The sequence below is a fragment of the Embiotoca jacksoni genome, unplaced genomic scaffold, assembly GCF_022577435.1.
Source record: "Embiotoca jacksoni isolate LCO1_2020_lvr unplaced genomic scaffold, fEmbJac1.0.p SCAF_4, whole genome shotgun sequence".
In the NCBI taxonomy this organism is placed as follows: Eukaryota; Metazoa; Chordata; class Actinopteri; family Embiotocidae; genus Embiotoca; species Embiotoca jacksoni.
Genome location: NW_027185392.1, coordinates 21,680,281 through 21,694,110, shown reverse-complemented (window position 1 = coordinate 21,694,110; position 13,830 = coordinate 21,680,281). Strand labels below are relative to the sequence as shown.

The 13,830-nt window shown below is 39.7% G+C and overlaps 1 protein-coding gene across 2 annotated transcripts in view; it reads right to left on the bottom strand.

The window, feature by feature from the left end:
• Positions 1 to 1,993: 1,993 nt before the first annotated feature.
• lcor (ligand dependent nuclear receptor corepressor) overlaps positions 1,994 to 13,830 on the bottom strand; it is a 69,048-nt gene continuing 57,211 nt past the window's right edge. For both annotated transcript variants that reach the window (XM_069166935.1, XM_069166936.1), the window contains exons 5-7: positions 12,882 to 13,346; positions 8,917 to 8,989; positions 1,994 to 4,556 (exon numbers count right to left, since the gene is read on the bottom strand). In XM_069166935.1, coding sequence (XP_069023036.1) covers positions 3,419 to 4,556; positions 8,917 to 8,989; positions 12,882 to 13,346 — 1,676 coding nt within the window. In that variant the 3' untranslated portion in view covers positions 1,994 to 3,418. The remainder of the gene's footprint in view (positions 4,557 to 8,916; positions 8,990 to 12,881; positions 13,347 to 13,830) is intronic.

Below are 13,830 nucleotides of genomic sequence, written 5' to 3'. Positions count from 1 at the left end.
CTTCACTACATTCATGACTTGAGTGTTTGCTATTATATATGTATATAAATAGATATACACTGTTCTCTTAAGTATATAATATAGTATGATGTTTCTTTAAAAACAGCAGTGAGACTCAGTTGCAAGAAGGAGGACTTTTTTGGACAGGGGGAGCCGTTAACCATATGACTTTAAACAATCAATAGAACCCAAGGAAAATCAGAAATGAAATAAATATATACCTTAAATGGCATGCACCTCAGTAGATAAGATCAGGCTGAAAATGGGACTTTATATAAAATGTTCTTTTTTTTAGAAAGCAACGACAACTTTCCAGCAAAAGCCAAATGTACAGTAAGGGTCGAAAAAGGAGACATTTTTTCATAGATGATTTAGAGACTTGTGTAAATCATACACAGACATTGTCTGGCCCCTTGAGGAATCGCCCCTCTCAGGGGAATTCAGTGTAAGTGCTGTTGGAGTATATTCATGCAAACGTGTGCATTAAATACCAATTACATTATTTCTATACACATATTTCCTTTTTTTCTAAGCACAAATCCTTGCTTTACATGCATTACATGAACGGAGCTAACAGGCAGATTGCCATTGGTCTGTTTTCTTATTCGTCTTTTTTTTCTTACAGGGAGTGGAAACAACACAAGTAGTTTTTCGTCCAACTTCGATTCACAGCTGGCCAAGTGAGCAGCTATCATGCCTTTTATCAGAGGTGTAAGAAGTGCTTTACTATCAGCACTGGGGCTTCGATCCTGTTTTAACTATCAGATGAATGCATTGTCCTTCGCTGGGTCCAAATTGATGCACACAATAACCTTTTATACACTTCAAATGCTCAGCATTGTCAAAGTGTTGGACGCATTTCATGCATGACGACACCTGGCAATATTGTTGTTCCAGGGGACTTTTCTAGAGCTTTTTCCATTGGCTGTTAATACCTGACAATCAAGCCAAGGGAGCTACAAAGCTTTAGGTGGATAACCAATAACCACAGATGGGGGAGATTGTATGCAACAGGTAGTAAATGATTCTAATTTTAATTAGATTGTGATTAATTCATAACTTAGTGTTGCTTTGAGCATCTGTGGCTGAATATTAATTGTATTACTCATTATTCTGTTCTGCACTAACCCCAAAATCAGCCAAAAAAATGTGGTGCATGCCATTTTTAAAAGAAAAAAAAAATCGAATAAATAAAATATACAATACATTTCAAAAGGAGTGAATCATCATTTCATCGGAGCAGAGCGTTACAATTCTCATGTTAAAAATCTCAGACTGGGTGAGCACCAGGCAGTGTTAGGAGCGAAGAGCAACATGTAGCGGCGAGGGGAGGCAATACAACGAGACAACACTACACAAAACGGAACTTTCCAACCTTCCAACCTTTTTTTTTTGTTTTTCGTGAAGGTAATTGAGAAGAAAAAAAAGAGTGGTTTGGGTCCAAGCTGCACTTTTCTGAAAGTCTTAACACACTAAAGCTTTTTTATTCCATCTCTCTGCCCTCCTCATCACTCCCTGCTCCATATCCCCCCAGAGAAGAGCTACACGATGCATAACCTCAAACTTTCTTGCTCTCTTGTTTTTCTTTTACTTTTGAAAAGTGCTATTTCAGAATTTTGAATATTAATCCACAAACCCAACATCAGTGTTAAATGTTTTTTTTATGATGCATTAGCAAGTCTATCCACTATGACACTGCCATAATAATCACATGGATCTCCCACAGACAAAGCATTAATGAGAGGTGTAACTTCTCCTCTTCTCCGTCTACTATAGGTCCACCAGGAAATTCCCATATCTGTAACCCACATCATCTGTCTCAGTTACCCTGAGTTAAAAATGAGGAGAATAAAAACACCCAGAATTATGGATTGGCTTTTACATAGTCAGTTATAATAACTGAGAATATATTAAAATCTACCTTTCCCTCACCTATGAACTACCCCTCCCCACTGCATATTACCCACCCACCACCCCAAAATGACCACCCTTCGATAAATGCACATTGTTGTTGTAAACTGCCTTTAAAACTGTCTTTTAAGTTTGAGGGAGAACAATTTCTTTTAAAACTAATCACCTAAACTGCTTCTGCTTAATTTGATTAGAAAAGAAAGAAAAGAAAAAAAAAACATTAGCAAGATGTTGTTATTAGCTAAGACAAGCTAAAATTCATTAGCTCTGGTTAGCTAAAGCCTTGATAGGAGCTAGATAATGAACTGGATAGCAGCACAGTTTCACGTTCTGATCCTAAAAGGCCTTCATCCAATAAAGATCTCCATGAGGGGAGGAGCTCACTTCGGTCACCATTTCGAGGGCAACCTGCAGGTGGCTTTGGCTTTCCAGGATCAGCAGTGAGAGACTGATGGAGGTCCATGAGGCAGCATTCCACTTTAAAAAACAGCTGATCCATAATCAGATTACCCCCCCAACTTGTCCCTTGGCAAAAAAGAGGGTCAAAGAGCCTCCTGCATCTAAATATGAATCAGTGTATGTAGGCGATGTGCACCTCCGACCCATTGCAAGGTTGCGACTGGGCTTCAGAGACAGACCATAATAAATGCATGATGCATGGGCAACAATGCCGAGGTAACCTGGTCTGTAAGCGCCAGACCCAAAGTGTAGTGCAAAAGAAAGCAAAACAAATCAAACAAAAAGATAGAGGAAAAGAGGTCGATTATAGAAGTCAGTAGTGTCCACGAAACTCACAAACATGCATCCCTGAATGACTTTTGTGTCTTTTCTCGTTCAAAAAAGGACGGGTTAATCTTGCTTTCGTCCGCACAGAGATTAGCTGAATAGTTTAAGGAGGAAAGAAAAGGTTTGCAGTAAAAGCGTCATGGCTACCTGGCAATTAGGGAATGGGTTTGATTCAGAACCCTGGTGAGGAATATCAGGATTATAATTAAACCTTACAGTTGGCTTCAAATGTAATAAGACAGTTCACTTACCAATTTTCAGCTAGTACTCCGTTAGTACGGGGAGCGGTAAAGGGACTAATTTTCAATCTTCCCCCTAAATTTTTTCCTCCAAAATCAGAATCATCCAAAGCCCAAACTGCATTTATAAGCAGCAATGGTTCAGTGTATCAAGTTCAGAAAAGAGGGAAGATTGGGTTTTTTTGGGCTGGGGATTATCAGCATGCTTAAGGAAATTTCATTAATTGTCATTTAATTAATGTCTTTAACTGCATTTGTTAAGCTCCTGGATATAAAGCCAAACAAATGCTTGTAAAACGTCGCTCAATCGACGCTTGACAATCCGATTAATTGTTTCTCTCCAGTTTGTTTTAAGAATCCTCCTCATATTATCCCTGCGTTTGTGCTCACCCAGATACTGCAAAGTAAATTGGCACAAATAAAGCCCCATCCGTTCTCAAATTACTTAAGTCATTTGACTGAGGTTTACATGTGTAAGTCGTTTAGTCAATCGGTTTGAAATTGTCATCAATCTCTTCTTTAACATTGTCCTTGAGCTCAGCAGCTGCGAGCGGTGGGCCGTCATCATGTGAAGTCACGGTGGGCGTGTTCTCCGATTCGGTGGGAAAATCCTGGCCTCCTGCCTCCATCTTCATCATCACCTTGAGCTTCTTCTTTGGGGGGTTCTTCAGGGTACCCAAGCGCTCCTTGACCTTGTACTCCAGAGTGCTGTGTGGGATCCCATACATGTTCTGTGCCTTGGACACGCTCATCTTCCCGCCCATCACAACTGCTATGGCCTCCTCCAGGATCTCACTATTGTACTGGCGATAACGGCCCCTCTTTTTCCTCGGCTGCTTAGAGCTTGGGTCCCCTTCCACGTCAGAGATGGAGTACGCTGGCCCAGAACTGGAGTGGTCCAAGTCGGAGCTCCAGTAGTCAGCTGCACCATCCAGCAGGCTTCCAAGGCTTCCTCCCCGGCGGTTCTGCTTGGGCAGGATGGCTCTCAGCTTCCGGCTCAGGCTGTTGTCCCCATGGCCACCACCACCAACCCCCATGGCACCGTAGCCATACAGCTCAGAGGCATGGGAATCCCAGGAGAGATCCATGCCCCTAACTTGGGGGATCTTTAGGTCAACAGGAGGTGAGTGGCCCTGGTCTCTCTTGCCGTCATTGTGATGTTGTTGGGCCTTGGAGACTTGATTGTGGTGGTGATGATGAAGGGAACTCTTAAAGGAGAAGGCTCCGTGGTGGTTGTGGTGGTGATTATCCAGGAATGTAGGCAGGTCTTTGAGGTCACTCAGAGCTCCACTGGCCTGCTTTAGCTTCATCAGGCTTTCAAGGTGGGCCTTGCTTCCCCAGAAAGAGGATGAGCCCTTCTGGCCAAGCAAAGAGTGAGACTGCCCATGATTGAGCAAGCCGGCTGACTCTAGATTAGCCAATGAAAGAGCAGCAGGCTGGCTCAGAAGGCGGTGCTTCTGATTGAGAAGCTCTTCCTTGATACGCAGAGAGCGGGCCAGTGGAGGCTTGAACGAGTTGGAGTTGACGTACTTCTCCCTCAGTCCGTCCTGCAAACTTCTCTGCAGCAGGCCATCCTCCTCCTCTACCTCTGACAGGGTGTGTTCTGCTTCGAGTGAGCGTCTGGATGGAGAAGAACAAGATGACAATTTAGGAAAAGTTCTTGTTACAAGCCCTAACTGACTTTTGAGATTGTGTTTTAACAAGTATTGCACTTTCTATTCAAAAGGGCCAAAATTTGGCAGCGAGTTTGCAAGATCTATTCACCCAGTAATTTCTAACCAGGTCGCCTGGAACCACACGTGTAGTAAATGTAAGATAAATGTAATTTATTTATTCGTTTTTAAGCTTTTAATTGAGTTTCTCGAAGTGACCCATGTTGGATGAATAAGTTTGTATTGAACTAAAATTACAACATAAAGTATGTCTTCTCGCCAACAGGCACTGGTATGCAAACATCTTGCAATGTTTAAAATTTCTGAAAACCATCTCTGGTACTGCAACATAAGTTTAGTTGTTTAGCGCCTTGACTAGAACTGCCCCCAACCTACTGCTAAGTAACCCTAGCAACAGTACAAAGGCCCTATACAAATACTCTCTATATGATCATAATAATAGGAAATGGCTTGTCAAGTCAGTGGATGGAACATGAAGAAACTTCAGGGAAATACTTTCTCCATTGGAGACATATTCTATTGATCTACAGTGCGAGTGACTGTGCCATGTGGGGAGTCCTCAGCAGGAGTTTTAAAACACATTATCACAGTGGGCTGTCTCAAGCGTGTTGAAAATAATACAGGGTTAATGAGAGGCTCTGGAGTCGACACTATAAAATGCTCCGGTGAGCATACATTCATCGGGGAAGCGGCACTGAACAGTGATGGTGGATCTGACGATTCAAGGTGACAATACATTTTTTGGAAATCAAAAGAGCAAACAAATGTTAATGACAGAGGGAGGAGTTGGAGGGGGTGGGGGGTTAAGATTGTTTCAGTTTCCAGGTGTTTGATCTGTGTTCCCTAAGCCACCATATGTGCGTTCTGTGCTCAAATGTTATTGTTTTTTTTTTTGAAAGAATGTTTTGCCCTGCAGCCAATGTTTAATTTTGTTTATTTATTTTTTTCTCAGTTTAATGAATAATTATTCTTGTTGTTTGAGGAAAATCTTCTGAGATGGAATTTTGACTGTTGGGTGAAACCAAAAAGATATTATTCTATTATACTGTTTGCAGCTCCTGAATACATCATGACCAACTACCTGGAGTAATAACAGCAAAAGCATTGCTTATAATCATTCCTTATATCTTACCTAATTTTTTTCTGAGGTAGATGATTGAATTTTTTTTTAAATTAAAAGTCAGTAACCCGTAATGCACACACTAACCTGCTGTGTGCTTTGGGGATTGTGTGGTTGAATTGTCTGGAAGATGAATTGGTGTTTGTGGGGGTTGAACTACAGGCTCTGACTCCTACTGTAGTTAATATTACATGACCTGATCATTAAAAGCCTCAGTGGGAGTAAGGCTCAGGGCCTTAGAGCCTGAGGGCCTTAGGGCTCTGGGGGCCTTTGGAGCATTACGAAGGAGACTTAGTCCCATCCTGAGGGACTTAAGGTTTCCAATTTTGCTGTTAGTCCTGTTGTGGAAATACTTCATCGAGGTTTACCAGCTGGACCGTAGCTTGTAATGTGAAGTGTGTTAGCAGGCAAAATGTTGTTAAGTTGTGTTGAGTAAAAAAAAGGGAAGCTAATGCGTGTCTGTTTAAAATTATTGGCATTTGTTTCATATTTTTTGGCCTCTAGTTTGCGAGCAGGCAGTTTAGCCAGCAGAGTATTGGCAGTAAAACTGACCACATCTGAAATGGTGCAACCAGGAAGTCGGGCTGCAAACTGTGGGTCTTTACAGATGGGACAGACAAAACAATAATGAAAGTCCATGATTACTGATGCTCTATTGAAAACTTGTTTTCGTTGTTTAAATCCCAAACTGGTGTTGACAAACAATATCTTCGTTTGGTAGTTTTGTATCCAGGCAGCTTTGGCTTTCACCGCAAGAACAGGAAGAACACCTCATGTGGTGGCCCTTTGGGACTCTTTTGAACTTTAATATCAACACAACATTTTTATTCAGAGAGAGGCGTCTTCACTAGTGGATCAAAGAGATGCTGCTTATGTGGTGGAGCAGATTTTCTATGCTCACATATTCTCTCCTTATCCATATTTGACCTACAGATCAAAAGTATTCCTGAAAATGGCAGCTGCAATTAGTGTCGATTGTTTATTCCCTCTTGATGCAGGAACCGAGTATTCAAAAATGACTTCAAGGCAGAATATGTTCATCAATAAATTAACGAAAGGCAATGCAGAGGATTGTCAATAAAGGCAAAGAGAAGGCAGGCAAAGCCTCCGTCATGTGTTCATATGCACTGCTGTACAAGTCTCTCTCTAAGATGGAGGTCAGGGGGGCCTGAATTATAAATACCTCTTGACAAACATGTATATTCTGGCCATGAGACTGATGATAGCCCATTAGGTATGAGATGTATTGATCGTCAGAGTGAAACCAATAAGTAAGTTATGAGATGTGAGAGGCGTTGGCAGTGCTTGCTCGAGGATGACCGTGAGTAGATCGAAGTATGCGCCCCAAAAATGTGAAGAAACTGCAGGTGAGCACAGCCCTTTATAGACCTACAGACCTTTGCTCTACAAAGACAGTGTACACTCTGCAAAGTCAACACTCCAACTGATCTAAATATAGTATTTTACAGTTTCAGTACGTTAGAATCAACACTTCCAGAGAGTCAGACTTCATTAACATAAAATAGATCGAAATTCTTAAGAGACATATCTGGAACAGCTTTTCTAACATCTGGTTATGAGCCACTAATATACATGCCATGAGAAACTGCATATTTTAGTGAGGCTGGAGCAGAGGTGAGAGACCTTAATAATATAGTGCATCGTCCATCTCCTCAGTGCTTCAACTCGCTCCCTGATGCGCTGCTTCACAGCAGTGGATTCACTGTTTTACTTTACTTCATGCATGTTTCATGAAAATGTTCAAGAATCTTACTCCTGTATCAGTTGTATTTGCTTCCTCCAATTTATCACATTCAATTTAAAGTCTTTTTGCAAGCTGCTCTGTGGTTGAACTGTTTGCTGTCAGTGCATGTATCATGAGAATGTCAAATATCACAGGTTTAACCCTTTCATGTATAGAGGTCACTACAGTGGACAGCTATTCAAATGTTGTTTTCTTGTGTATGCATGGGTTTTGATGGCATAGTTGCACATCAGCCTCGTATGGGATGATGCAATAGCGTTCACTGTAGTGGCTGATGTGCAACTATGCCATCAAAACCCATGCATACACAAGAAAACAACATTTGAATAGCTGTCCACTGTAGTGACCTCTATACATGAAAGGGTTAAATACCTTGTTTATTTAGAAAACACACCAAATTAGCATTATTCAGTTGAATTTTTGTTTACTTTCCTTTTTTATATATATATTTTTGGGTGACTGAAAAAAAAATCTCAATCATGCAGGTCATGAAAGTAACATAGCTGCAAAGAAAGAGAGCACCTTTCATTTGTATTGATTCTCAGAGTTGCTCTTTACATTTGAAGTGGTGATTAATTGCGGGGTTTTTTTTAAGTTTAGCTACATCCTGTATATAAGACAAAATATAGACGTCATATCCTAAAAAAAAAATCAAAAGACCTACATTTTAACTTTTAAGAGCTCTCCATTTTTAATCACAAGTCAATTCTATTTCATAGACTGACAGTGTGCCTTTGCAGCCTCATGTCACTAAAAAAGTCTATATCTTTGATACATGCAGCATATTGATGACACATTTCAGTGACTTTTTACTATACTCAAGTTATTGGTGACATTAAGTATTCAGTAAAAATTGGTAAAACCACACAGCAGAAAGCAGAACGTTTTAGCATAGCTGCACCTAAAAAAGTGTTCTGTAGCTACAACGTGTACCTCCTTTACTTAGTTAACATCCCTAGAAGCAGAGATGAAACCCACAATACGATGCAAGGCACTCAGTAGCGTTCTGCATAACAAGAAGAAATAGTGGTTTATCATCCAGGTTAATATTACCACTCCTTCTGAGCCTGAATGGTCTTTACATTACAGAGTACATTCACCATGCACTTATGGGTGAAGGAGATTAAATCTGTGTGTGATGGTTGTGATCTCAGCCTATGAAATCAATGTTTGTTGGATTAAAACAAGAAGCCAGACTGCGGTTTGGCATCTGGACACAGATCTGAATCTCAATCTGAGTATGACATCATCACCTCAGGCCAAAGTTCTACACAGCATTAAGTGTGAAAGTAAGCTGGTTCTCTCTGAGAAGTGCAGTGCAAAAACACAACGCTGCTTTAACCAGGTCATCAGTGTTGTTTTAGGCACATTACTGTGTTGCCCTGCGAACCGAAACCAATTTACCCAATCCTGTTGTCTTACCCTTTGACCGCAGGTATAGAGGGGAAGCTCCCTGTACTGTGGTTCTTCTTGGTGGAGAGGTCCAGGACGCCATCTGAGGATAAAACACGCACAGGAAAAATAATTTAAACACAAATGATTTCTAATTCTGTTCAATCTATTACTTGGTTTTGCAGATTCAAAAACACATGAAAAGATATATATATATATATGTATATATATTTTAATGTCTTACATGTCTGTGTTGTAAAATGTACACTGGATTAGAATTAGAATTTGTTCAATTCTTTCATTTCATTTGGCTTTAAATTAAAAAAACAAAAACAAATAGGATCAAACCTATATGTTTCTGAAAAAAGTTGTTGATCAAGTCAGGGATCCTTATTACACATTCAGTACGGCAAAAAAAAAATCTGAAAATGTAAAGACAAGGAAAAGCATTAACTGTAAAATGAACCCAGTTTATCACTATATTATAACAGCATTAAAAATCACTATGTTAACAGCTTATGTTGTCCTGTAATTCTTGCCCAAATTCCCCAAACTCAAAATTCGGACGTCTTTGCTACCTTGAAAGATCAGTTTCTTGTTAGAATATCATGCATATACAGTTTCGCCTCTTCAGTCCACTTTGACTTCTCTGGTTTTCACCAGTCGTGTTTAATGCCTTTCCATACAACATTGCAATCAAAATTTAATTTAACCTGACCAGGAAGGTAGTTACCATGGCAACCGTATTCCTGAGTCAATATGAGAAATCACTCAGTTTAAACTAATTTCAATCTATTAGCAACTATTTCACAGTATATGTTAATTTGCTGTACATTTTTTTTTTTCTGTTTTTCATTTTAAAACCACAATCCTCATTTGCGATAAGTGTGTGTTGGATTAGAGGCAGTTCACACTTCATATCACTCAGGTTTATTGCATTAAACCTTTGTAAAGTTGAGCCCTATAGTAAGAGATGACTGCTGTTGATCTTCCGGACTGCTTATGCGTGAAGTTCATTGGCATTTAGTACATTAACAGCTTCAGTAACTGCATGTGTATGTGTGTGCCTGGATATCAAATGTCTTCTGTTTTTCTTATTTCTGTGGGTATATGGGAAAAAAGAGGTATTTTGCATGCTTTGGAACAGGTGGGCTCTCTATGACACTTTAGTGATGAAATCTTGGAAATATAACAACATGCTATGTGGGAAATCTCAGTTTATTTGTCAATATGTTTGTCTGAAAAATCACTTACCACAAACGAGTAAACCAGTTGGTTCTTTAGAAAAAAAAATGGTTATTTGTCAGTGAAAACTGGTAAAAAGAGAACATGATAAGCTTTTACTGATTAACTGTAATTTTGGATAGGTCATTGTTTCCACCTTGGTCGATTATGTAATTTTAAAGGACTTTTCCATGACCAAAAATCTTTACATAACTCTAAGACTTTTAATATATGCAAAAAGTCTAAAAGACTGAAAAATGATTAACAAGCAAAACCTGTTTTTTGACATAAAAGAAGACTAAATTTGTTAAATCTTACAGTTAAAAGGTTACCTTTTTTAAAATCAAAATGTAAGATTGAAATGCAATGTACACAGGAATGCAATGTATACAGACACACTCATGAACAGTATAATCCCTTAAATGCAGATGAGTTTTTCACCCCCCTCACCCACACAACCCTATATGGACACAGGACTCACGTCTCGCTAATCTTCAGGGGCTTTTTGTTGTTTAATTGGACAAAAAACTAAACATTAGGAGAAATTAAAAAGTCAATGTATTGAGCAGTGGATATAGAAACATGATTAATCTGGCCATTGGAATGGCAGTATATGTGTATATGCAGCATACACATATTGTGAGTCTAAAATTAGGAACTAAAGACCACACATGTACACAATTTGGCACCAAAATTAATCTTGAACAAAATGCACCCAAGTCACAAAATGTCCAGGGATAACACTCATGATAAATTACACATAAAAGGATACACTAATGAGTTCCTTCTCTGAGCTAATGAACATTTTGATGATCATTTATATCAGCAGGGTTTGTTTTCACGGAACACATTGGTGGTAATAAGAGCTCCCTGTTTTACTGTATTAAACAGTCAGCATGCATATTTATGCAGTAATGTGCCCTCAATTCTAATCAGATCATGAACTGCAACTCATATTTACGCAGTGTGATGGCTCAGTCAGGTCTTGTTGAGTTATAGTGTTCAATAGAACATGCATACTTAGACAGCAGCTCAAATCATCCATAGTATTGTATTTCTAAGTTTCTCAATGTTTCAGGAGTGCACAGACTGCTCTGTTTCTGAAATGGACTTACAGGAAAATATTCTACTTTCTGGGTGAATGAAATAGTTTGAGACCTGAAAACAGAAGGAATGAAGAAAAATGTGCATTCTTCCCTAACCTTTATCATCTATCTTTATTTTAAATCAAATATTATGGCTTCTGTCAGTATTTTTTTTTTACCTGTTGACATCATTTAGAAAATGAATTGAACTGAATGGACAAACCTGCTCAGTTGAAATGTAACGCTGTAACACCAGCACAATAAGTCTGAGCTGGGACGATTGCAGAGACATCACCCGCAGAAGTGCTTTCATTTATTTTGTAGAAATGAAAATGTGAGCCTCATTTCTTTTTTGCATGATTTTCTTTAAAAAAAAAAAAAAATCATCATTCTCTGCTTTGTAGAATTAGTGCCTGCAGACTGGTTAGGATGATGATCAGTAACCGCACAGCCCTGACAAAACATTGATTCGTGAAGCAATCCAAATGCACTTATTCATGAAATTACATTGACAAGTGCAGTGTGTATATAGTGTACAGCTTTAAGGATAATCTGAGTCAGAATTCCTTTAAAAGGTGTTTGGTGTTTGTTTGTGTGTGTGTGTGTGTGTGTGTGTGTGTGTGTGTGTGTGTGTGTGTGTGTGAGAGAGAGAGAGAGAGAGAGAGAGAGAGAGAGAGAGAGAGAGAGAGAGAGAGAGAGAGAGAGAGAGAGAGAAATAATGTGTGGTGGATACAAATGCCTACATCTTTTTTGTAAAAATTAAGGAGGCTTACTGTAAGCAGATTCTAAAAAGCTGGTATTAAAGTGGAGGGAACGGTCACACTGTGGTTGTGGTTGAGCTGTTGCTTCGACCCTGCAGCCTGTTCGGTGATAAAAACGCAGACCCCCTGCTGGTATAGTTTGATTAAACGGAGATTGAGCACTGAGCTCTGAAATGGAGCTGCACAGAGTCAATCCAAAAGATGTTGGCTTTTCAGTGATCTGTTCATGAGTAAAATGTGTACGTGCTGAATTGGAATCTGAGAGTAGAAAATGAATGCGTATGTTCAGTCATCTGTCTGTTAGTATAATGTCAAGGTGAACAATAATGAGGTTTTATAATCTGATATGTAACTCTAACTACAAATAAGAAAGGTAATCAAGAACACAAAAATTTAAAAATCTGTCCAGACAATCAACACAATGTGTGTTCAATACTGATTACGTATTTTTTTTAAATTGCTTTTATATATTTTTCATATATTTTTTTCTTGCATATTAACTAGGTTGCACTGTTTCATTAAATACTTTTTTATTTTGCTTTTAAAACCCACCCAATAATAAACAAGAGCCAAATCATAATTTAAATGGATTACAATAACATTACTGCAGAATGTACTGAATATATGCTTGAATTACAATGTTGTTGAAATGCTCCTTATTAGGAATGTGTTTGTTTGTGTGTGTGTGTGTGTGTGTGTGCGTGTGTGTGTGTGTGTGTGTGTGTGTGTGTGTGTGTACACAGCTGTATTAATAGCAATGGGATAACTAACTGTCCACAGTCACACTATGTAGAATCTGTTCATAAAAGTGTTGAGATTGTTGATATATTTCAGGGTTCAGACTTTGTTTTGTTTTTAAACAACCTCAAAGTTTGGATGAGACTTCTGACAGTCATATTTAGGCAGAGCGTGATGTTGCTCTCACCTTGCTGGCTGGGCTCTGGGTCAGCCTGGTTCTTTTTAACGGTGAGGTCCAGTGGGCCGTCCTGGTCGGTCATGAGAAGCTTGCTGAGGACGGGATTCTGTGCAGAGGCAGCAGGTGTACCTCCTCCTCCGCCGTTACTGGCTCCCGTTCCGTTGCTGCTCTGGGTGCAGGCGGGTGCTGAGGCGGCAGCAGCGGAGGTGGGGCTGAAGCCGGGCCCCGGGGTTGGGGATGGAGAGGAGGAGGCAGACGATGCAGGGGAGCTTGGCGTGGGAAAGGGCCCTGGTGGGGAGCTGGGACCCAGAGACACCGTTCTCGGCAGGCTTTGGTCCTTCATGATGCCGTTGGGCAGGGGTGGGTCGTCCTGAGTTGTTTTTGAGGTATATTCGGCAGCGAACTGGCGGATCATTCGCTGCATGATCTCACGAGCCACTAGAGGAATGTGAGGGTCTGAGAAACTTGGGAGGTCTGCCGAAACCAAATAGAAAAGCAAACATGTCAGCATCCTGTCCTCCAGGAATGTGTTTAGTTGTTGGCATGTTCAGCAGCTTATTTATCATTCCATCCTGAAAATGCAATCCTGATGCTATGCTGAAATAATCCAAAAATCACTCAGAAGCAGCTCTTAATCCTGCCTATTGACCATGTTGAAAGCGTACAGCAGATTATTGCCTGCCATTCAGATGGGGCTTTCACAGCCTTCCCGCTGATTTTTCCAGGAATTTTTCTTATTTTCACTCCAACACTGTGCACCATTTTATTTATAGAAACTTTTTCAGAGCAGTTTATCCATGATTTAATCTTTGCATCAATGTGTTTAATGTAATAATACCATCGTCAATGTAGTTAATGAACATTTGTGCAGACCCACCATCATCTGGAAATCTCTTATATTAAAAAGCAGTTTTTATAAACAATGGAATATCATCAGGATTGAATGATAATTAATATT